This window comes from Pipistrellus kuhlii, unplaced genomic scaffold (assembly GCF_014108245.1).
Source record: "Pipistrellus kuhlii isolate mPipKuh1 unplaced genomic scaffold, mPipKuh1.p scaffold_m20_p_3, whole genome shotgun sequence".
NCBI classification, from domain to species: domain Eukaryota; kingdom Metazoa; phylum Chordata; class Mammalia; order Chiroptera; family Vespertilionidae; genus Pipistrellus; species Pipistrellus kuhlii.
This window is the reverse complement of record NW_023425529.1, coordinates 49,334,181-49,358,257: the sequence shown is the minus strand read 5'-3', so window position 1 is coordinate 49,358,257 and position 24,077 is coordinate 49,334,181. Positions and strand designations below refer to the sequence as shown.

Below are 24,077 nucleotides of genomic sequence, written 5' to 3'. Positions count from 1 at the left end.
TTCCCGTTTTTGGCACAAGAATGCCAAAAGCTGCCTTACAGCTGTCCAGGAAACTCCATTATCCAACAGAAAACTAGGGTCATGTGTTATTAATTTCAGTAATGAGGCCAGAACCAGTGTGAATGCCACTGCAGAGAGCCTTCAAAGCACACTACAGACATCAACAAATGAACCACATTTCCAGACAACTCTCGGTTTGAGTCAACATTTCCGAAAGAACCTGTGGCAGGAGTCATGTAACGGGGAGTTCCAGGATGGAGGCACAGTCCGAAGCATCGCAAGAGACTTCCATGTCACACAAGTAAGACAGAATGGGTTAGAAGTTTTAGGGACACCTTTATAAATCTATGAAGAAGGGAGCACGTGGATGCCTCTTTTCCCAGAGACTGTCAGACACTTCAATAAGGCCCACTTGTTTTCTAAGACACACAAAAGCTGAACCCAGCGTTACGCAAACAAGGAAAAGATTCTACTCTCTTTATTATGTAACAATTTTATTTAATAACTTTATTCATGATGTATAATTTCATTATAAAACAAATCCTGGGTTTGATGAGGCTTAAGAAAGAACTGCTTTTTGTAATAAAGCCCAGAACCAGAACCAGTTTCCTCCTGGGCCTAAAGCCTCTGGAGCCTATTCAGCCTCTGCCGCCTCCCCCTCTTCTCCACATTCGAACCGCACAAAGTCCACCACAGACACGCCCTGGGGCTGCACATACTGTCCCAACGTGATCGAGGGGTCCAGCAAGTACGGCTGGGACAGCATCTTGGTTTCTGTCTCTCCCCCAGGCTCATCGTCCAGGGAGCCAACAGAGAGAGGGGCCATGCCTACCACATGCTGCCCGAGGCGGCGGCCGAGTTCTTCCAGGTTTGCTTTCCACTCGGATATCTCGCAGATGACCAGGGCCCCGTACTTCCCCAGCACCAGGTTGTGGAGGGAGGGGCTGTGCATGGTTCCATGGACATAGGAGCCAACATAGAACCCGTTGGGCACCTTCACCCAAGCAGCTCGTTTAAGAGTCATGTTTTCTCCCAGTTTCCCTATAAAAAAGCAAAAACAAAAAGCACGCTTCCAGAATACGATGCCTATTGTAGTACCAAATACACAAAGAAATGGCCAATTTGGGAGACAGTCTTTGGCATTTATACTGTGGATATGCTGTAAGAGGGAGCTACCATTTTCAGTTTAAAAAGGAAAAGGTGTGTGCAGGGAGGTGGGGAACACAGAGAATACCTTTATGGAACGCCAACTATGTGCCAGGCAGGCTAAATTTGAAAACATAGGCTATGCACTGGCCGGTTGCCCAATGGTTAGAGCATCAGCCTACACACTGAAGGATCTCAGGTTCGATTCCGGTTAAGAAGACACACAGCTCCAGTTGGGGTGAGTGCGGGAGGCAACCAATCCATGTGTCTCTTTCACATTGATGTTTCTCTCTCTTCTCCCCAACCCTCCCTCTCTCCCTCCCTCTCTAAAATTCAATGGAAAAAATATCCTTGTTGAAACTGGTTTGGCTCAGTGGATAGAGAGTCGGCCTGTGGACTGAGGGGTCCTGGGTTTCGTTCCGGTCAGGGGCATGTGCCTTGGTTGTGAGCACATCCCCAGTGGGAGATGTGCAGGAGGCAGCTGATGGATGTTTCTCTCTCACTGATGTTTCTGACTCTCTATCCCTCTCCCTCTCTGTAAAAAAATCATAATAATAATCCTCCATTATTTACAAATAAAGACTTAAAAGATAAGCTATGGTGTCATACAGATCCTGGACTCAGGTCTCAGTTCTGCCTCTTACCAGGTATATGACCTAGGAAAGTAACTTAATGATATAACTCCATTTACTAATTTATCAAGCCTTAGTTGTTTCATGTATAAAATGGAGATACCACTTAAAAACCTGAAAGCAAGATTACTGGGAGAAATAAATAATACATATAAAAGCACTTATTACATAGTGAGCACTCAGATGCTGGCTACTGTTTTAAACATAGGCTTATACAACTTACTAGTAAGTAACCTACCAGCACAAGGTCACATAGTTAATACATGGCAGACTGGAATTAAAACCCAGATCCAAAGCAATTAAGTGTTTTTTTCCCACCATATTACCACCCCTCCCAAGTGCCACCATAACTGACATAGACAACTCCGGATTATCCACTGTATCAGGGAAAAGTCCACACCTAAAAGCCCCAGAAAATCCAAAACCCTGTGTCATCTCATAGTCTCAACTTCCTCTCATCAAAACAAAATTTCTTAAAAATGACATTTTAAGAGGCCCTTATGAGAACCAAAATGGATTTCAGTTTTCCCCTTTTTCTTAGGATGCTTTACCCTCTACGAAAAGTCCAAATAAGCCAAAAGGTTGGGAGGGGTAAAAAAATAAACAAAGGGGTCAGGATAAATATCCCTGAATTAGCCATAAGTTATATCTAAAAGTCGTAAAAGGGAGTATCCAGAAACCAGAAAGAATCTTACACAATAGTTAATTCAATCCAATAGTCAATTCCCAGAAATTAACAAGAGGCTGTTAAGTTCTTCCAGAATTTCTTAATTAGCTCCATAAATGGCTGTCTGCCTGGCTTCTCATCTATGACTCACTGAAACGTTATACATACTTCAAGACAACCTGACAGAAACTGATGTCCTGACTGGAAATGTAAGATGAGCAATAAATTCCCAGCAAGCTCTAACTCCAGCCTTACTTCCCTCCCACCATCAAGGACACCTAGGAAAAAAGTAAAATCCCCACCAGTCCCACCACAGTGATCCAGACCTGGTTCCTACAGCCGTGGGCTCTGAGAGACTGTACCTTCACAAGTTCAGGATCCGATGTTTTTAAAAGAGAAACCAAAACCGCTGAAACCGGTTTGGCTAAGTGATAGAGCATTGGTCTGCGGACTCAAAGGTCCCAGGTTCAATTCCGGTCAAGGGCATGTACCTTGGTTGCGGGCACATCCCCAGTAGGCGGCGTGCGGGAGGCAGCCGACCGATGATTTTCTCTCATCGATGTTTCTAACTATCTCTCTCCCTTCCTCTCTGTAAAAAATCAATAAAATAAAAATTTTAAAAATCAATAAAATATATTAAAAAAAAGAATCACCTTTAAAAAAATTAAAATTAAAATTAACAGAAATAAAAATCTTTAAAGAGAAACCAAATTCCTAAAAATGATGGCCCTAAATTTTCCTGGGTCCCTTTATAAAGATGAAATGACTTTTGATATATTATTTCCCCAGAGTAGTCAACAGATGTCACAAGGCCATCTCTGCCTAAAGACATGCTTGTTTTGTCAGAACAATGATGCATTCAAGTTTACAAATAATTTTATTAATTGCAAACACATAAAAACTGAGATTTTTGTATTCAAATCTAAATTCTTTTAAAGAAGCTTTAAAATTCTGATGAAACTGGAACCCCATTTCCCCGGGTTAACAGCTGGCGAGCGCGTGGTGATGGTTCTTTTCAGAAGAGTGTGAGCTTCTCAGGCCTACTGCTCCCTAATGTCTAACACAATCCACCGAGCACGTTCATAGTATCTGATCCTTTCAGGCACACGTGCTGGTAATTCTTCATCTAGATTTGGAGGAATACCAAAGACACCAAGAGATCCAGTTCTTAATTTCTAGCTTCCAGAATCCTTACAAATACTCACCAATTGCTAAGGCCAGCTGATCCTTGAGAGAGCCTTTCCTCTCAGGCCCAAAGGGAAGTTCAGAGAGCTCAGAGGAATTCAAGAAGCCCTAGTGCACACACACACACAAAACAAACATCAATCAGTTTTGTACTACTCAAATTATCAAAAACCAGGCAAATATAGCTTATTTCTCAGAAAATGACATAAGACAACTAAATATAGATGATATTTTCATTAAGCCAAGGATGTTAAAAATTGACAGAGTTCCAGTTTTATAAATATTTTATTCCACCACTCCATTACCCCAATTCAACCCCACTCCTATCTTCTAGCCCTTTTTCTTTTTTAAAAAAGATCTTTTTTAGAGAGGGAGAGAAACATCTATGTGAGAGCAGAACATCAGCTGGCTGTCTCCTGTACAGCCCCTTCCAGGGGTCTAGCCGCAAACCTGCTGGTGCATGGCACAAAGCTCAACCAACTGAGCCACACCGGCCGAGCTGGCCTAACTTCTTAAAATGCAGTTTCCCAGATAGCAGGAATAATATTTTCATATCAATCACAACGTTTTAAAGCTTAAAAGGTTTGTGAATCCTAGCCAGTTCAGCTCAGTGGATAGAGCATTGGCCCATAGACTGAAGAGTCGAGGCTCCATCAGGTCAAGGGTATGAACCTCAGTTGCAAGCTCGATCCCTGGCCCCAGTAGGGGTGCATGCAGGAAGAACCAATCAATGTGTCTCTCTCACATTGATGTTTCTCTCTCTTTATCTCTCCCCTCCCTTTCACTCTCTCTAAAAAAAAAAAATAAATGGAAAAATATCCTTAGATGAGGATTAACAAAATAAAAAGGTTTGCTTGAATGCATGTTAAAAATTCAAAGGAGGAGAACTGGACAAAAGCTCACAAACATACAATCCTATTTCTAGGAATTTACCCTGGCAATACACTTCCAACAATGAGTGTATATAATCAGTGAGCGATTATGTCTAATCATAAAACACTGGAAACAGCCTAACTGCCTAAACCTAAGAGAAGACTGGTTGAATCAACCATAGCTCAGCCGTACAATGGTAGACTATGCAACTGAAAAAAGAAAAAAAGGAGAGCTGCATAAGCTGCTATGGAGTATTTCTAGCTATATTAAATGAAAAAAATAAATTTAAAGCGTACATACAAATTATACTACCAGTTGTATAAAAGGTATTTTGTTGTTGTTGTTTTTTAAATTCTTTTTTTAAATATATATTTTTATTGATTTCACAGTGGAAAGGAGGAGAGAAAGGTAGAAATATCAGTGATGAGAGAATCATCAATTGACTGCTTCCTGCACACCCCCTACTGGGGATCGAGCCTGTAACCCGGGCATGTGCCCTTGACCAGAATCGAACCCGGTACCCTTAGTCCACAGGCCAACATTCTTTTTTTTTATTTTTTATTTTTTTTATTTTATTGATTTTACACAGAGAGGAATTGAGAGGGACAGAGAGTTAGAAACGTCGATGAGAGAGAAACATCAACCAGCCGCCTCTTGCACACCCCCCACAGGGGATGTGCCCGCAACCAAGGTACATGCCCTTGACCGGAATCGAACCCGGGACCCTTCAGTCTGCAGGCCGATGCTCCATCCACTGAGCCAAACCGGTCCCAGCCCACAGGCCAACATTCTATCCACTGAGACAAACCAGCCAGGGTGTGTAAGAGGTATTTGTATAAATATGCTTTTTTTGTGACAAGACATAAAGGATAACCATAAATCAATAAAGTTCATTATCTATAGGAGTGGATAGGAAATGGGGTAGAAAGGAGACAAGAGACAGTAAGATGTGTGTGTGTGTGTGTGTGTGTGTGTGAGAGAGAGAGAGGGAGAGGGAGAGGGAGAGGGAGGGAGGGAGGGAGGGAGAGAGAGAGAGAGAGAGAGAGAGAGAGAGAGAGAGAGAGAGAGAGAGAGAGAGAAAGATAGAGAGATAACTTTCAGAACCTTGTTAATGTGTTACACATTCAAAAATTAAATTAACAAGGTTTTGGAGTCAAAATGAAAATTGACTAAAAGGAAACCTAAGTTTCTAACTGTATTTCAAATGAACAACATAACCTCATAGGTGTGTGTGTGTATGTGAATAATCCAAGTAACTTTCAATACAGTTCTTTGACCACATAACTTCAATGTAAAGACAAAAGAACATCAAAGAAATCTTGAACTCCTTAGCAAGTTTGTTATTTGCAGTGGTCAGGTAATAGTAACTCTGGAACAACTTGGTGTGCATTGTAACATCGAGTAAATAAGTAAACATATCAAAGTTGCTAAGAGCCGATGTACTCACTATGAGAGAGGGAAGATAAAATGACAGGATGGGGGAAGAAAAGGAAGAACACTGTGGTGCAGGACTGGAATTGAACTGTAAATTCTAATCTTCACACACACACACACACACACACACACACACACACACACACACACGTCCTGTCTGCTAAAAGAATGGAGCAACAATGACATCTCAGTAGAAATAAATATACCTAGCTCTTGGCTTCTCAAAACTATTCTCCATTAAAAGGGATCAGGATTCCTTAGAGAAGTAAACAATTCCATGTTTGAAGCAAGGAAAGTAGGACACAGGTAAGTCCAGAATATCTTGAATGCCAAAAAAGTAAAGAAACACTCATAAAATACTGAGGATATATTGAAGGACAATGGAGCCAGCCTGCACAGGTTTGCCTTACATTGGCCAAGTCTAGGAATAATTTGAACATCAAAATAAATAATGCTTAAAAAACCCTCTTGAGCCGGGACCGGTTTGGCTCAATGGATAGAGCATCAGCTTGGGGACTGAAAGGTCCCGGGTTCGATTCCGGTCAAGGGCATGTGCCTTGGTTGCGGGCATATCCCCAGTGGGGGGGGTGCAGGAGGCAGCTGATCGATGACTCTCTCTCATCAATGTTTCTAGCTCCCTCTCTCTCCCTTCCTCTCTGTACAAAATCAATAAAATATATTAAAAAAACAAAACAAAAAAACACCTCTTGATTTACATTTTGAACTCCCCACTCAGCTATCAAATGCCAAGACACCCAAATTCTTTTGAGACTATTAACCTTTCAAACATTTTCACCTCCAAGCATTTTTATAGTGCTATTCAAACTTTTCCAAAGTCTAAACAAAGCAGGAATATTTTCTGTTGCCTTTTTTTTTCTTTCCCTTTTTAGTGAGAGGTAAATAACACTAAGCAAATTTCTAGCTAAGTGATGGAACCATAACAGCAGGACAATGTTTTTGTAATTATAGATCTTCATATTTGATTGGATGTTAATAATTGCTACAATCAAAGATGCTTGGGAAATGCTAGATTTAACAGATTTCCTTACTGTGGAACCACTGAGAGATCTGAAATGAGTTAGCAGGCACGGAATCCATCAAAAATAAATCTACTTAATAAAAGAGTAACAAGCTAATTGACCGTACCTTTGCAACACCCACCAGCCAATCAGGACTGAATATGCAAATCAACCCAACAAAGATTGCGGTTAAATTGCATACACAGGTGCCAAGTGGCCGGGGCGGGGCAACAACGCAGGCATTCCGCACCAACCCAGCCACTCCAGGCCTCTGGGCAACGTGGGAAGACTGAAAGGAGGCTCCAGCAACCAGGGGAAGGAAGGCCCATTCTTGCATGAAGCTTCATGCACTGGGCCTCTAGTGTATAAATAAATAATTATATAATGATTGTAGCTTGCTGTATAAAGTAAGAATCTGTGAATCAATGTTGTACTAAACAAAGGGAGAAGTTTCTTACAGTAGAATGCCCACTAACAAAATTAATATATATAAAACAAATTATGAGTTAAAAAAAATTACCCTCATGCAACATCATACCCTGTTTCCCTGAAAATAAGGCAGTGTCTTATATTAATTTTTTCTCCCAAAGTTGCACTAGGTCTTATTTTCAGGGGATGTCTTATCTTTCCATGCGCTAAGTCTTATTTTTGGAGTATGTCTTATTTTTGGGGAAACACGGTAATAATAACTGATCTGCCAAGTATCATCAATGGATGCTAAAACTATTAGACAAAAGTTATTTGTGTGTGTTATTGGTTTAAATACATTTTTATTTATTTCAGAGATGGAGGGAGAAGGGTAGGGAGACAGAAACATCAATGACAACAGGGAATCATTGATTGGCTACCTCCTCTATGCCCCACACTGGAGATTGAGCCCACAATCTGGGCATGTGCCCCTATCAGAAATCAAACCGTGATTTCCTGGTTCAGAGGTCAATGCTCAACCACAGGCTAGGCAAAAGTTTTTTGGAAGGTGGATGTTTATACAGTCTCAAGGAATCTCCCATAGAGATAAGTTGTTAATTACAAAGAGGAACATGGTCACCCACAGTGGAGAAATCTAGCAAAAACTACCTTAACTGAGAAATCAAAATTATTGTAGCATAAAGAATGGGACCAACAGTTACTATGTACCTCCTAGGGTGATGTTCTGAGGAAAATGCAGGATGATTTGTTTCCTATTCTTACAAAAATCCATATTGTGAGTCTAAGTAAGAAAACATCAAACCCAAATAAAGGACATTCTACAAAACTGTCCTGTACTCTTCAAAAACGTCAGTGTAGTCTGGCTGATGCGGCTCAGTGGTTGACTGTTGACCCATGAACCAGGAGGTCACAGTTCGATTCTCTGTCAGAGCATATGCCCAGGTTGCGGCTCGATCCCCAGTGTGGGACATGCAGAAGGAAGTCAATCAATTCTCTCTCATGACGGATGTTTCTCTCTCTCTCTCTCCCTTTCTCTCTGAAATCAATAAAAATATATTTTAAAAAGAAAAAGTAAATGTAATGAAAGATAAAGAAAGGAAATGGAACAGATGATAACTAAAAATTGCACTGATAATAATAAAAGGAAATCAAGCTAAAGGAACCAAAGTCTCTTATTACAGTTAATGAAACAGAAACACAGTAAAGTAAGTGAATGGCTCAGGGTTACAAATAGAATCAATGGCAAAGTCAAGATTAGAATTTATAGTTTAAGTGATTCATCTACTCAATACAATTCTAAACAATAATCTCAATGCAATTTTCCATATAATGTGACTATTTAATGTCAGTAACAATCAGCATTTACCATGAGATCTCAAGAAAAGGATAAATTGAAAGAGAAAAATTGTAGTACTAAATTTTTAAAAACTTATGCAAGCAGCTGGTTTATTTTTGCCTTGAATCAAAGGCAAATAAGCTCGGATCAAAAGCAAATATGTCATTTCTTCCTTGATCCTTCTATGAACAAAAATAACTTTATTCTTCTAAATTATGCCTTCTCCAATATCTTTTTTGTTGTTTTTAGAGAGAGAGGAAGAAAAAGGAAAAAGAAAGTATTTACAGAAACATTGGTGTGAGAGTGGAACATCAACCTGCTGCCTCCTGCACGTTCCCTACTAGGAATCGAGACAAGAAGCTCAGGCATGTGCCCTGACCAGGAATTGAGCCTATAACCAATGTCTGTCTTGGTGCATGGGTCGACGTCCAACCCATTGAGCCACATAGGCCAAAGCTCCAATATCTTTATTTAAGAATCCTTGCCGAAACCGGTTTGGCTCAGTGGATAGAGTGTTGGCCTGCAGAAAGGTCCCGGGTTCGATTCCGGTCAAGAGCATGTACCTTAGTTGCGGGCACATCCCAGCTGATCGATGTTTCTCTCTCATCGATGTTTCTAACTCCCTATCCCTCTCTCTTCCTTTGTAAAAAATCAACAAAATATATATTTTTTAAATCCTTTCCTCAGGTCAGATTTCTGAATACCTGACCTGACTGACTGCACCCACTGGCATTCATTCATTCATTTCATACAGATTTACTGAGCCTCAGTAAGTCTGGGCCCTCCTCTCTTTCACCAGAGACATAGCAGTGAAAAGACAAATCCCCTGCCTCTCGAAGCTTGTGTTCTGTTGGGAAAGACAGGCACACACAAGTAAATAAAAATGTAATACATAAGCACTGTAACAAAAAATGTTAACGAAATAAGTGAAGTGGACAGAGCCACAGGAGAAAGGGTACTCCTCTCCAAAGAGATAACATTTAAGCAGAGACAAGAAGGGAGACATGAGACTGCCTGAAAAAGTAAACAACAAAGACTCCAAAAAGGGGAGGCAGAGTGGAACAATCCAGCATGTTAGAGACAACACATTGGAGACCCCAAAACTCACTTTACTGTAAGTGGAAAGTTGGTCCTTTAGGCTCTGACAATGCAACATGGTTCCGAGGGCCACTTGCTGGACCAATTGTTGAAATTTTAGGTTTCTTGCAACAAAATCTGTCTCACAGTTTACCTGTAGGAACAAATTGATGTTGCTGTGTAAGCTAGTTACTTATAGTTTCCAAAATTGCCTTCGGGTTGAGAGTAAACCAAGGTATTGACAGAACAATCTGTAGAACAAAGCAGAAACAAATGAACCCAGAACTTTAAATCTGCAGTTCCTCTCCTAGCTGAGGACAAAAGCTGAATAAGTGATTCCCGCAGCATCTCTTAGCAATGACTTGAACATTCAGAAGATGGTCCACAATGTCCCCAAAAGACTCAATTCCCTTCAATCCCATAAGAGAAACTGAAGTATGGCAGCCTATGGCTACATGCCAAACACCAGCATGCCAAACTCCATTCCTTAATCAACTGATTCTCCAGCCTCCTCCAACTACAAACCAGTTTTGTTATCAGCTTATTTATCTCCTTCTCTCACTCTAAACTCTAATCCCACTCTGATCCAAATCTGATTCTTCATTAATTGTGGCCCCCAAATTCTAAAACAGCTACTCTCTATCCATCAACTAATTAATATAATTCCTAGCTTTAAAATCAAACTGTTCCAGGAAACAATCAGTGATAAGGTATAAGGCTACAGGTATAAGGGACCATGCCCCTATCTTTCCCAGGTGACCTCTGGCAAATTTTGGAACCCAGAAATTTGCCAGTCCCCTCAACAAAGTTAATGAAATAGCCGAAACTGGTTTGGCTCAGTGGTAGAGCGTCGGTCTGCGGACTGAAAGGTCCCAGGTTCGATTCCGGACAGGGGCATGTACGTTGCTTGCGGGCACATCCCCAGTAGGGGGTGTGCAGGAGGCAGCTGGTCGATGTTTCTCTCTCGTCGACGTTTCTAGCTCTCTATCTCTCTCCCTTCCTCTCTGTAAAAAATCAATAAAATATATATTTTTTTAAAAAAATGTTAATGAAATAAATGAAGTGGCATTTAGGAGTAATACTCTAGACTGCTAGGCCTTTTCTCATCAACACACCTGTGCATTTCTATACTTAAATGAATATACAGCTATAACTGTGGTCCCATGGATTTCATTCAACTACCCTTTACGGCTCTCAAACACCTATTTTTTCAGAATGCCAACAGTCTACCACAGAGCCGTACACTGAAGGGGCAGCTGTTCCTGGTATTTGGAATTCTGGACATCTCACCTCAACTAAGACGGTGGAGTTTCCTTCCTGCAGCAGCCCAATCAGACCTTCTTTGGTCTTCCTCCCATGGAGCTTGGCAGCTTTGCTCCAGCCCTCCTTCTGGGCCTTCTCATGAAGCCAGCTCTCCGCCTACAAATTGGAAAGGAAAAGGGCAGATGACAAAGTCACAGAATTTAGAACTAAACCAGGCTCTAAACTATGTCCAGGTCCCCTGACTCTTCCTGCTTCCCTTCAATCCGTAAGAGAAACTGAAGTAATCTATGGCAGCCTTTTGGCTACATGCCAAACACCAGCATTGTGCCTGGTGCGTTGGATAAACTTAGCCCTCACCACACCCCTATGGGGCAGATAGTAATACTGTCACTATATTTACAAGAACGATGCCACTCTGAAAGACTGAGATGCCCAAGGTCACAGGGGTAGCGTGTGGGTGCATCTGACTCCAAAGCTCACGCAAGCCCTTGCAACTTTCAGCAGCAGCAAACAGCAATGCCGTTTTGCAAGTGTAAGGTTTGTTAAGCCTGGGATCATGATCAATTGCTAATAGGACTGAGTCAACGGCTGAGGCTGTCATTTAAGTCAAATCTACCTAGAGGTCGGCGTTAGGAGACACTGGACAGAAGTCCGACCTCCCTAAGAGACGGAGATGCGCCCAGTGCCCCTCCCGGTGCCCTGCCCCGCCCCCGCACACCTGTTTGAGGTCCCCGCCGCAAGTCTCCAGCGCTTTCTTGCAGTTCACAAAAGAATAGCCCGTTTTCCGCCGCAACTTCATGAGGAGCTCCTTGCTGGAGGCCGAGGACAGCCAGTGCCCTGCGTGAAAGGCGTGCCATGGCTGAGGCGACTGCAGCGGAAGGGGCCCTGCCTGGAGGAGGCGAGAAAAAGGGATGAGGAGTAGAACTCAGCGAGGTGTTCCGGGGACCGAAAGCATGCCCGCAGCGAGGTGACCTGAAGAAGGGGTGGGGCCCGGGGATGGGAGACGGCAGCGTGCGGAAGCCGGACCAAGAGGCGAGGAGGTGGGGAAAGGTTGGGGTGGAGTCTGAAAAGGGGTTGGCAGTTGGGTACCCGGGAGACCCGCAAGGAAAGCAGGTCGGTGCGGGGGCCGAGACCCCTCACCGGGCAGCTCCCGGTCCGCGCGACCAGACAGACACGCATTGACCGCAGCAGCGACATCTCTCCGGCCGCCGCACGCTCCCGGGGGGCTGGCGCACTGGTGAGGCCACAGGCCTACGGCGCGGCGGCAGGGCCAAACCTCTCCGCCGGGATGTGCCGAACGGGGATGCCGCCACCTGCTGGCCGGAGGGCGCACACTTGCCTCCCCCTCTGGGCTTACTGAGAACGGAATTGCTACCCCCCAAGTGAAATAGGAAACCGTGAGACAAAGTCGTCCCAAAATAACAATACAAGACACGTGGTAACAATTTGTTTCTTTATTTCCAATGCTCTTTCATATTTATTATCCATTTATGAATCAAGACAAAATTAGGAGTTAGGTGGTTGGGTTCAGAAATTTGCCAGCGGTCACCTGGGAAAGGCAGGGGCATGGTCTCTTCAACAAACTCAATAAGTATTTGTTGAATGAGCAAAATACTTATTGAACACTAAATAAATAAAATGTGCCAGGAACAATGATAGGCTTCAGGGAATTAGAGGTAATAAACTACAGCCCTACCCTCCCAAGTAATCTATGTAATGGTGAGAAAATAGAGAGCAGACACAAGACAAGGTAAGTCTCATAAAATAAACAGTTCAAGGGTGTCAAAGGAGAAAGAAATCACATCCAAACAGGCTCTGAAAAAGTTTTTTGTCTCCCCCCGCCCCCCCCCACCCCCCCAGAATAGAGGTAAAGATTTTGTAGTGAATAGTAGTGAAGATTTTGACAGCTAGAACTAGCCCTTCCAGGGAAGGAATCACCAAAGAGATGAAGTCAGAGAAGCTTGGTGTGGATTCAGGGAACAAAGAATAGACTTTTGGTCCAAGGTTGCAATACATTTGGGAACCAGCAGGAAATGAAATAGAGGGTGATTTAGGATTACACAGGATAGACTGAGCACCAAGCAGAGGAGCTTATTCTTGCTTCTGTAGGCAGTAGCAGAAGCAAAACAGGGTTGATTTTGGAAAAGTTGGAGGCCAGACAGAGGAAGTGATATGTGGCCCAAGGAGTAAGGATAGCCCCAACCAGAGTCACCACAGTGGGAAGAGAAAAGAGATGAAGGCAAAACACATTAGGAAGGAAGGACTGAGAGGGCTTAGACACCTTAAGAAAAATAGAGAAGAACCAAGTACTTCGTGATCAGGACTCCGACTCCAAAAAGAAGGAAGAAGGCACAGGCCAAAGGACAGCTCTGCTGCCTGTCCCCAGCTTCAGGCCTGGGAGGGCCTGACCCAGGCAGAGCCAAGGTCCCACCAGACCATCTCTAGAAGCAAGAAGTGGGTGATCTGAGGCTTCTTACTTCCCAGAACCCCAACCAAAGGCTGAGTTCTTTGGATGTAGAAGAGATCTTTAATGCTCCTGTTTCTCTCCCTTTAAAAAAAAAAAAAAAAAAAAAAATTCCAGTAGAATCTGGGCAAATACACATATTCTGTATAAAAAGACAATAGTGGGACTGGATGTGATCAGTGGCAGTCTCTGCAGCCAATGTTCTCACATCTTATTTACCTCCCCTTTCCCTAAAAACCCTGGATACCCTCCCATCATCATCTTTTGCTGAGAACAAGAGCTAGGAACTTCCTTTGTGCTCTAATCCAGCGCTGCTGGGGCTCTAGGATTCTTAGCCAGCAGGCACTTCCCTGTACCTGCCCAAGTGTATCTGGAAAGTAAGAGGGAAGGAGGAAAGAGAGAGGCAAGGGAAATCCATCCTTTTTGGTCCTTATGTTTCTGGCTTTGGAGATATGGCATTAAGACAAGGGATTCGGAGGAGCAGGATGACATCAAACAGGTCTTCGTTCCCTGTGCCTGGCCCTATAGATGTTGACATTCTCATCCTCATCCCGCTGGGCCAGCTCCAGGCGGAAATGCTGGGGCAGGAGGTACTGAAAGAAGCTCTCTGTGCCATGCTCCTCTCTCATCTTGGAGGCCAGATAGATGGTGCCCTGGGGCCCGCACAGGTGTTGGAGTGTCCCCAGCAGCAGTGGGAAGGTGGACTCCCGATACACAATGTCAGCCCCCAGCACCAGGTCATAGTCGCCAGGAAAGACATGCTGGTCAATCCCCCAGGACAAGGCGCGGACCTGGGCCCGGGCTCCAGCTGGCACGTTGGCCTGGACGTTGCCCTGGATCTGTTCTAGGGCCAGGGGCAGGTCAGTGATGGTAACATCCCCCCCTGGGAGAGAGAGGGAAGAGAAATGAAAGTCAGAGGGGCCGACAAAGGGGTCTCGGCTCCTGCCCAGAAGGCCCAGAGGCCTCAGAGCCTGGAAGACAATGTGTTGACAGCCGAAGTCCACCCTTTGGCTCCAGTTGCACTAACCTCCGCCTTACCATTCTCATTACTCTACATTCTACAACATCAACATTCTCTCTGAGCTAATCTTCAACCTCTCTGCTCAAAACACAGCAATCATCTGTCAGCAGAAGCCTGGGCAGCACTAAGCTGGAGATGGGCTATGCATCCACCCCCTACAGACTCGGACCAGCTTCAGAGGTCTGGAAAGCTTCCCAGAAGACGTGCCCTCAGTGAGCCTTAAAGAACGAGTCAGGTGGAACTTTCCAAACAGAGAACTGAGAGTACAAAGGCCTGGTGGTGAGAGAGCAAGGAGTATTCAAGGAAGGCTGGATCTTAGATAAGTGGAAGGGAGGAGAAAAGTGTGAAGACATGAGAGTAAAGAGAAAAATGATGACATGCTAAGGAGATTCAGGCTTGATCCTAAGGGCAATACGTTTTTAAAAATACATATTTTTATTAATTTCAGAGGAGGGAGATGGAGAGAGATATAAACATCAATGATTAGAATCACTGATCGGCTACCTCCTGCATGCCCCCTACTAAAGATCTAGCCCACAACCTAGGCATGTGTCCTTGACCAGAATCAAACTTGGGACCCTTCAGTCTGCAGGCCAACGCTCTATTCACTGAGCCAAACCAGCTAGGGCAGTGCAATAAGTTTTAAATATAGAAGTAGGGGGTGCAGATAATCAAACTAGCATCTCAGAAAGCTTCATTCATGCAATAAATATATGTATTGAGCATAGAAATTCTGGGGATACAGGGTGAGCAAGACAAAACCTCAGTCTTCCTAGAGGTAGAGACACACTAAGTACTGCAAAACCCTTTAATCATAACCAAGATGACCATTACAGAAACAGCATGTATTAGAATTCATTCATCATTTATATTTATTATGTGCCTATATGCCAAGTGCTGGGAACACAGCAGTAAACCAATCGAGAATCCCACTGCTCATGGAGCTTACAGTCTAGTGGCAAGAAATAAACAACAAAATATAAAATACACTCCACATGAGATGGTAATAAGTGCTCTAGTGAAGGACACATCAAGCAGGGAAGGAGAATAAGAACTGCCTGAGGGCCGAAACCGGTTTGGCTCAGTGGCTAGAGTGTCAGTCTGAGGACTGAAAGGTCCCAGGTTGGATTCCAGTCAAAGGCATGTTCCTTGGTTGTGGGCACATCCCCAGTAGGGGGTATGCAGGAGGCAGCTGGTCGGTGTTTCTCTCTCATTGATGTTTTCTAGCTCTCTATTCCTCTCCCTTCCTCTTTGTAAAAAAATCAATAAAAGATATTTAAAAAAAAAAATGCTTGAGGGACAGGCAAGGAATGCAATTTTAAATGAGATGGTTAGGGGCATCTTACTGAAGAGATGCATTTGGGCAAAGAAAGATGGAAGTGACGGAGCAAACCACATGGATCTCTCAGCTAAAATGTACCAATTGAGGGACCACAGAAGGCAAAGACCTTGAGACAGGAGGTGCTGATGGCTGGAGCAGAGTGAGGGAGATGAAAGTGGGGGCTGGATCCTAAACGGCCTTTTCAGGAGACCAAGAAATTTGGCTTTCACTCTGGCTGAGGTGGGAGGCTATGGATAATTTTAAATGGAAGAAGAAAATATACTGAGTTATGTTTTTAAAGGATTACTCTGGCTGCTGGGGTGAGAAAAGATGGCAGAGGGGCAAGGTCAGAAGCAATGATGGTCATGGTTTGAACCAGGGCAGTAGCAATGTCTAACAAGCAGTCAGATCCTGAATATATTTTAAAGGCAGTCAACGGAACTTGCTGACAGATTAGATATGAAATACTAGAGAGGAAGAAAGAGAAAGAGAGAGAGAGAGAGAGAGAGAGAGAGAGAGAGAGAGAGAGAGAGAGAGAGAGAAATTGAGCCTGGCACTGAGATGTTTAGCCTGACCAACTAGAAGACCAAATTGCCATTCATTTAGATGAGGAAGATGGCAGGAGAAGGATTGGACAGGAAGATCTTTTTTTTTTTTTTTTTTTTTAATATATTTTATTGATTTTTTTACAGACAGGAAGAGAGCTAGAAACATCGATGAGAGAGAAACATTGACCAGCTGCCTCCTGCACACCCCCTACTGGGGATGTGCCCGCAACCCAGGTACATGCCCTTGACCGGAATCGAACCTGGGACCCTTCAAGTCCACAGGCCGACGCCCTATCCACTGAGCCAAACCGGTTTCGGCAGGCAGGAAGATCTTGAGTCTGTTTCTGGATGACACCTTAAATTTAAGTCATCCGCATAAAAAGGGTATTTGAAGCCATGACATGATAGGATTGCTTGGGAATGAATGCAGACAGAACAGGGAAGGGCTCACAGCACTTCTCCTGAGCCCCGGGATACTCACACTGTCAGCTGAAAAGGAACCAACAAGAGAGAATGGAAAAGAAGACCAGTGAAGTAGACAGAAACTAGAAGAGTAGTGCCCTGGAAACCAAAGGATGTGCTTCAAGGAGGAAGAAGAGTCAAATGCTGCAAAGTTAAGAAAGGTGGGCTCATAACTGACTCCTGTGTTTAACTGCATGGATTTGGGAATGAAACTCACAGCTTGACCAAAGCACCTGGAATGGATGGGACATGAAGAGGTGTTTCAAAATGAATTGAGGAATAGCAAGAGGAGAACTACAGACAGGGAATATTAAGTCTTGAGGAATTTTGTTATAGGAGAGAAATGGGGTAGTACCTGGAGGAATATGTAGAATCTAGCATTTTTCTGAAATAGGAGAAATTACAATATATTTTGTACATTATACACACACACACACACACACACACACACACACACTGAACCAGAGAGAAGGGAAATCTGGTAATTCTTGAGAGAGGTGGATGAAGCAGTGTTTGTTGGAACAATATTTTGGAATAGATGAGAAGGTTTGGTGTCTCCTGACAAGTGGAGGGCTTGACCTTAGCTGAGAGCATAACATTCATCCATGGTACACACACACAACAAGAGAGAAGGTAGCACATACAGACCCAGAAGCAGTGAGGTGAGTAGATCATATGGACTTTTTCTATGAGAAAACAGAAGCAACCAGAAGAGATAGGAAACAAAGTCATCAGCTGAGAGTGAAGATAGGGAAGGAAGCATTTGGAGGTTTGAAGGGCAAGAAGGTAAGAATCAGATGTTTAGGAGAGGTGAATAAGTGGACCAGGGAGGTGCAATCACTAGCAGGGTAGCACTTAAAGATGCACCTGAGCCGAAACTGGTTTGACTCAGTGGATAGAGTATCGGCCTGCGGACTGAAAGGTCCCGGGTTCGATTCCGGTAAAGGGCATGTACCTGGGTTGCGGGCACATCCCCAGTAGGAGGTGTGCAAGAGGCAGCTGGTGGATGATTCTCACTCATCAATGTTCCTAACTCTCTATCCCTCTCCTTTCTTCTCTGTAAAAAAAATAAAAATTAAAAAAAAATAAAAACTCTAATGAAAATCTAAGGAAGAGATAGCAGTAGTTTGAACTAAAGATGGTGGAAGAATCGACAACGGGGTAAGCATTAAGGACATATGACCATGGTTGATTGAGGGAATAGACTAAGGGACAAGATGACAATCAGATTTCTGACTTGGCAGCTGAATAAGGGTCAAAGGAGGAGAAACCAGCTTACGAGCAAGTTAACGTAGATGTTCCCAACCATGTCACATGCCTTTCTCCATTGCTAGCATAACTGCCCATCTCTCAGTCACCCATCCTTCACGGAAATCTACTGTTGACACTCCTGCTCTCTCTGAGCCTGCTGTGTTCACGCTGCTCACCTCCTTCCCGTCTAACAGAGCTTCTCTGTGGACACCAGGGAGACGGGACAAGAGTATGGCCACTGGCTCTGCGCATACCTCACCAGAGTTCTTGTACTGTAACTTCTTCCCCGTCCTCCTAACCGGACCATGAGCTCCTCAGGGAGAGGAAACCTGTTGTACTGGTATCCCAGTACCTAGCATGACTGGCACAGAGAGAACTCCAAATGCACGTCGGTTGAATGAGTAGAAGAATGAGGGCCTGCCTCTTGGAAGACTTCCCTCAATGTTAATTTACACTTTTAGGGAGATGACATCATAAATGTTTTTAAATGAGTGTTTTTGGTGTGAGCTTTTGCCTATCATATTATAAATGAAGGGACCGTCTCCTTTGTAGTTTCTGGTTCTTGACAAAAGTGAAGCAAAGTTTTCCTTACCTTTTCCTCTTCCAAGTTTGTGGTACCTAATTCCGACCCCACCTCCCACAAAACACACCCTAACCCTTAGAAATTCTTAAGCTTTCTCTCAAGCAAAAAAAACAAACAAAACAAAAACTTTTTATAAACCCCTCATTGGTAAAGTTATAAAGCACTCATGAGGTTTAATACCAACAGGTTACTTTCCCTACAAGGTATCCCCAAATATGTATCCTGCCAGAAGACCCATTTAAGATCCTATTAACCAAAGGAGCTTTTAAGTGACACTCTTGTCCATGAAATCACAAAAAAGGAAAAAGGTAGAAAAATCCCTTCTATTAAGGCGTGAGGGCTTTTATATTCTGCCCCCAAATCAACCACCTTGGGCCCTCTGACAGTCAATGAGCTGCCTTCCACACAAAACGGGCTGGTCCCAAACCATTCCCCTCTCCCGAGGATCCAGGAAAAGATCAACTCTCCAATTCCCCCCTCCCTCCGCCCCGCCCTCTCGGGACCACAAAGCTCACGCACCCTGCAGCGCTGCCAGGATCCCCACGATGCCGGTCCCCGCGCCCAGTTCGATCACCTTCTTGCCTCGGAAATCCACCTTGTGGTTTTCGAAATAGTTGCACAGGCTCAGAGCCTATGAGAGAGGAAAAAAAAGACTGTGGCGGGGAATGCTCCATATGGCAAAGCGAGAGTCCGGGTCTGGACCTCCCGCGGGCCCGCGCCCACCGCCGCCCGCTCCTCACCGAATCCCACACGCGCGCGGCCACCCCGAGGCGCGACCCGAAGGTCTGCGTGATGCTCAGCACGTGCCCGCAGAAGGAGAAGCGGCTCCGCTCCGAGTACGAGTCGGCGAAGAGCCCGACCTCCCGCGGGAACACCGCCTCGGGCTCGGAGGCAGGATCGGGACGGGGGTCCGCCATCGGGTGCAGAGAGCTGGGGACGCCGTCGCCGGCCCTGGGATCCCCGGCCCGTGGCGGGGTGGGGGTGGTGGTACCTAACCCCACCTCCCACAAAACACAGCCACGTCGGCGGCCCCGCGGCACCGGGCCCCGCCTCCTGTGTTCGCCCTCCCTCCTGCAGTTTGACTTCCTGGACGTGGGACGAGGAGCAGCCCTCCCACTCGGGTCCCCAGCCCACAGCCGACGGGGCGCAGAGCAGACCACGCCGGTCAGACCGGGCGGTCCGGTCCGGGGACAGGGGGGCGGCGCGAGGACTAAGTCCACCGTAGACGTGGGGGGGCCTGACCCCTTTTACCTGCGGGGCGCACGGCTTCCCGCAACCGGGGTGGTAACCAGAGCAGGCCGACGCGGGCTAAGGAAGGAGGCCGGGTGCGGGTCTGACTCGCCGCCCCGTCACAGACCGGAGGTGCAGAGACGCCGGGCGGCACGGATCCCCTCGGGCCCGCCCGCCCGCCCGCCCGCCCGCCAAGCCCGGGGCTGTCTCTTGGGCCTTTAAGGGGTGGTGTCTGCGCGGACGTGTCTTTACGTCATCACCGCGCGCCGCCGGCCCCACGTGGGTGCAGTGGAGACGCTCCGGCTGGGGATCATGGCGGGAGCCGAGGCTGGGGACGCGGCCGGAGCCCAGGCCCCGCAGCCGCAGAAGCGCTACTATCGGCAGCGTGCCCACTCCAACCCCATGGCGGACCACACGCTGCGCTAGTGAGTGTGCGGGGCGGGGGCGGGGTGGGACTCAGAATGGCCCCGAGCCGCCGCGGAGAGCGACAGTGCAAGGAGGACCCGGAGGATGGGCTGGGTGACGTCAGCTTTGGGGGTGGACAGGGTGGATTAGGCGGGGTGCGGGTTGGAGGGGGTGTGGCTTTCTGGTCAGGTCTGGGTTCAGGTGCCAGTCTGGCAGGGGAAATTGTTGCTGAGACGAGGGATGGCGGCAGAATGTCTTTTTTTTTTTTTTTACAGAGAGGAAGAGAGAGGGATAGAGAGTTAAAAACATCGATCAGCTGCCTCTCGCACTCCCTTCCCCCCACTGGGGACATGCCTGCAACCAAGGTACATGCCCCCGATCGGAATCGAATCCGGGACCTTTCAGTTCGCAGGCCGACGCTCTATCCACTGAGCCAAACCGGTTTCGGCCAGAATGCCTTTTACATCTTAAGGTTTCCTTTGTCGGATTTAATAAAAAGACAAACACCCAATCCGTCCTGCATCTCACTCCATCCTCTTCACACACAGCACGTAAGCAAAGTAAGATCCCAGCGCTTCCAGGAAGCCAGTCTCCTAGAGAAGGGGAACTTGTGCCCAGCCAGTCATCAACCCCTAGATAGGGAGATGGGCGGGTCTCATGATAGGCCTATGACTCACAGGGTGGTTTCCACTGTATCTCCTAGAAGCCACAGGACCCACTGTTACAGAATTGTTTAGAAACCCTCCCGTCTACTTCCCACCCTTACCCATCCACACACGCACATGTGGTGATGCTGCTGCAATACCATGGCCAGCCTTCTCACGTTTCTCACGTCTTCTCTCCAATAGCCCTGTGAAGCCAGAGGAGATGGATTGGTCTGAGTTATATCCAGAATTCTTTGCTCCACTGACTCAAAATCAGAGCCACGACGACCCAAAGGACAAGAAAGAAAAGAGAGCTCAAGCCCAAGTGGAATTTGCAGACATAGGCTGTGGCTATGGTGGCCTGTTAGGTAACACTCTGTCTGGCCCTTTCTCTGGGCAAGGAAAGGCAGTGCCTAGATTCTGCCACCTCAGCAGATTTGGTGGGGGCCGTAGTTGGCCTTTCCCCTTCGGACCAGACACTAGTGCTGTGACATCAGTGTGGAAAGTCTCCACTTTCCCTCCACTCTGGGTCTGTGGTCTTTGCCCTGGAGAAGGGAGGGGGCTGCCTCAAATGCATCTTAAAACTTGGGTTGTCCTGTCTGGCCTTGTCCCTGGCCCCAGTCACTACGTGAGCCATTTCACCTGCCAAGTGCCGGGTCAGTGAGCTGGTCAGCACAAGCGTCAGAGTTTAGCCACTGTGGCCAGTGATCCTGAACTGTCTTTCTCAGGGATTCCATCACTCCCCCCTCCCTCACCAGAGCTCATTCCTTCTGCTCCACTCTCTGTTTTTTTAGTTCCCCTAGTATTATTTGTATTGCCCCCACACATGCTTGCTAAGCTACTTTTCCATTTTTAAAAAATACATATTTTTATTGATTTCAGAGAGAAAGGGAGAGAGAGAAACATCGATGATGAGAGAGAATCATTGATTGACTGTCTCCTGCACGCCCCCTACTGGGGATCTAGCCCACAACCGGGTATGTGCCCTGGACTGGAATCGAACCCAGGACCCTTCAGTCCCCAGGCCAATGCTGTATCCACTGAGCCAAACCACTTGTCTATTTTTAGATCTTCCCATAGAGATAATGACATGACAAAGTGGAAGAGCATGGTACTTGGTGGCAGAAAACTTTGGTTCCAGTTTCAGTTCTGTCTCTTCTTAGCCGTATGACCTTGGACATTTCTTATCCTCCGTTTCCTCATAGTCACAATTACCACCGAGTTCTAAGAGGGTTAAACGAGAGAATGTGTGAAAATACTAAAGCACTTGCAAATATACATGTATTCACAGGCCCTCCAGCTTCCAGTCCTGGTGACAATTTTAATATCTCCCCAGCCCTCTACTCCAGTATAATACCATCCATATAGACCTCTCTGTCCACATTTGCCATTCCGGATATTGGTAGTTTCAGACTGACGTTTCCTTTCCTGTGTTGACTCCTTTGAAGTTCTTGTAGTATGAGGTTGATGATTCCATTCCTATTCCTGTGACCAGTGGAACTGTCACCGCTGTTCCCAGACACACTGATCCTGGGTCTGGAGATCCGGGTAAAGGTCTCGGACTATGTACAGGATCGGATTCGAGCTCTCCGAGCAGCCCCTCGAGGTGGCTTCCAGAACATCGCCTGTCTCCGTAGCAACGCCATGAAACACCTTCCTAACTTCTTCTACAAAGGCCAGGTGGGGAGGGGCCCTGGTGGGTTTGGCTGGTGGAAAGGTGGGACATGGAGGCCAGGCTCTCACAACCCAGTTTGTGCCTGTCTGTCTCACAGCTGGCAAAGATGTTCTTCCTCTTCCCTGACCCACATTTCAAGCGGACGAAGCACAAGTGGCGAATCATCAGTCCCACACTACTGGCAGAATATGCCTACGTGCTGAGAGTTGGGGTGAGTTGGGACTGGGAGGAAGGGCTGGGTGAGTGTCCTATTCAGAGACCTTCTACTTAGAATTCAGTGGGGCCTTAGCCGGTTTGGCTCAGTGGATAGTGTCAGTCTAAGGACTGAAGGGTGCTGGGTTCCATTCTGGTCTAGGGCACATGCCCTGGTTGTGGGCTTGATCCCCGGTAGGGGCCGTGAAAGAGGCAGCCAATCTGATTCTCTCTCATCATTGATGTTTCTATCTCTCCCACTCCCTTCACCTCTAAAATCAATAAATAAAAAGAATTCAGTGAGAATGCAGACCATCATCTTGCTGCTCATTTGCATACAGTCCCCCTGATTTTGCCTGTGCAGGGGCTGGTATATACTATAACTGATGTGCTGGAGCTACACGAATGGATGTGTACCCATTTTGAAGGGCACCCCCTATTTGAGCGTGTGCCTCTGGAGGAGCTGGTAAGTTGGGGGCCAAAGGGAAATTGTGAAGATACAGACCCTTTCCAGACTGTTATAGTCTTTGAACTCAGCTTAGTGCCAGGGGGATGGGACGGGAGTCTCAGGGCCAGGGGTGGTCAAGGACTTATTGAACCCTTCTCCCAGAGTGAAGACCCTATTGTGGGACATTTGGGTACCTCAACTGAGGAGGGAAAGAAAGTTCTACGCAATGGAGGAAAGAATTTCCCCGCCATCTTCCGAAGAATACAGGATCCCACCCTCCAGGTGGTGACCCCCAGTCCTACCCCTCCTGGTCACTGACTGCTGCTTACCTCGCTTCATCTGGATTCCATCTTCAGGAACTAGAAAGAACATCAACTTCCTGGACCTTCCCAGCTGAGACTGCTGGGGCTTTGAGGCAACAATCTCTCAAAGAAGTGTTCACTACTACCCTTGCCTCTTACCTTCCTGCCCCTCCATTGCCAACAGGAAGTAGAAGAAGCTGACTGGGAAGGTCAGAAGACCTTGAACCAGTAGGGATATTTGGGAGGGTTGGGGTCTTATTCCGCCTTAGCACTTCCTTCTCCCTCTGGGATCTCTTCTCAGCTGGAGTGAGGAATACAATTCTCCAGTGTCCATCTAAACAGCCTGCTAAGTTCAAATCACCTGTCCACTGTGTGTACTTTGTAGTCCTGGAGTTAACATATGTGGGCACATGACCATGCTGCTGTTTCTCAGGGCAGGTGAGAGTGTGTGTCATGTGTCTCCTCCCAGC

The 24,077-nt window shown here is 46.1% G+C and overlaps 3 protein-coding genes across 10 annotated transcripts; 1 reads left to right on the top strand and 2 right to left on the bottom strand.

The window, feature by feature from the left end:
• Positions 1-477: 477 nt before the first annotated feature.
• On the bottom strand, positions 478-12,360 carry TSFM (Ts translation elongation factor, mitochondrial). Of its 5 annotated transcripts, none has more exons than XM_036458124.2 (6): positions 12,202-12,360; positions 11,780-11,950; positions 11,089-11,217; positions 9,830-9,952; positions 3,651-3,738; positions 478-1,041 (listed from the first exon to the last, which is right to left on the bottom strand). In XM_036458124.2, the coding sequence occupies exons 1-6, from the start codon at positions 12,256-12,258 to the stop codon at positions 635-637; spliced, it is 975 nt and encodes a 324-aa protein (XP_036314017.1). In that variant the 5' UTR covers positions 12,259-12,360; the 3' UTR covers positions 478-634. The 5 variants fall into 5 exon arrangements, with proteins under 5 accessions (XP_036314017.1, XP_036314018.1, XP_036314015.1 ...); XM_036458125.2 differs by having other exon boundaries at positions 11,780-11,929; positions 12,202-12,345; XM_036458122.2 differs by having other exon boundaries at positions 12,151-12,320.
• Positions 12,361-13,624: 1,264 nt separating this feature from the next.
• EEF1AKMT3 (EEF1A lysine methyltransferase 3) lies at positions 13,625-19,889 on the bottom strand. The gene is made up of 3 exons (XM_036458135.2): positions 19,452-19,889; positions 19,231-19,342; positions 13,625-14,408 (listed from the first exon to the last, which is right to left on the bottom strand). The coding sequence occupies exons 1-3, from the start codon at positions 19,626-19,628 to the stop codon at positions 14,017-14,019; spliced, it is 681 nt and encodes a 226-aa protein (XP_036314028.1). The 5' UTR covers positions 19,629-19,889; the 3' UTR covers positions 13,625-14,016.
• Positions 18,908-23,964, top strand: METTL1 (methyltransferase 1, tRNA methylguanosine). 4 transcript variants are annotated; one of them, XM_045588194.1, is made up of 7 exons: positions 18,908-18,914; positions 20,236-20,366; positions 21,195-21,358; positions 22,486-22,670; positions 22,763-22,876; positions 23,222-23,323; positions 23,468-23,964. In XM_045588194.1, the coding sequence occupies exons 2-7, from the start codon at positions 20,254-20,256 to the stop codon at positions 23,621-23,623; spliced, it is 834 nt and encodes a 277-aa protein (XP_045444150.1). In that variant the 5' UTR covers positions 18,908-18,914; positions 20,236-20,253; the 3' UTR covers positions 23,624-23,964. The 4 variants fall into 4 exon arrangements, with proteins under 4 accessions (XP_045444150.1, XP_045444151.1, XP_036314023.1 ...); XM_036458132.2 differs by lacking the exon at positions 18,908-18,914 and adding an exon at positions 20,819-20,906 and having other exon boundaries at positions 20,233-20,366; XM_045588195.1 differs by lacking the exon at positions 18,908-18,914 and having other exon boundaries at positions 19,948-20,366; positions 22,805-22,876.
• Positions 23,965-24,077: the final 113 nt, after the last annotated feature.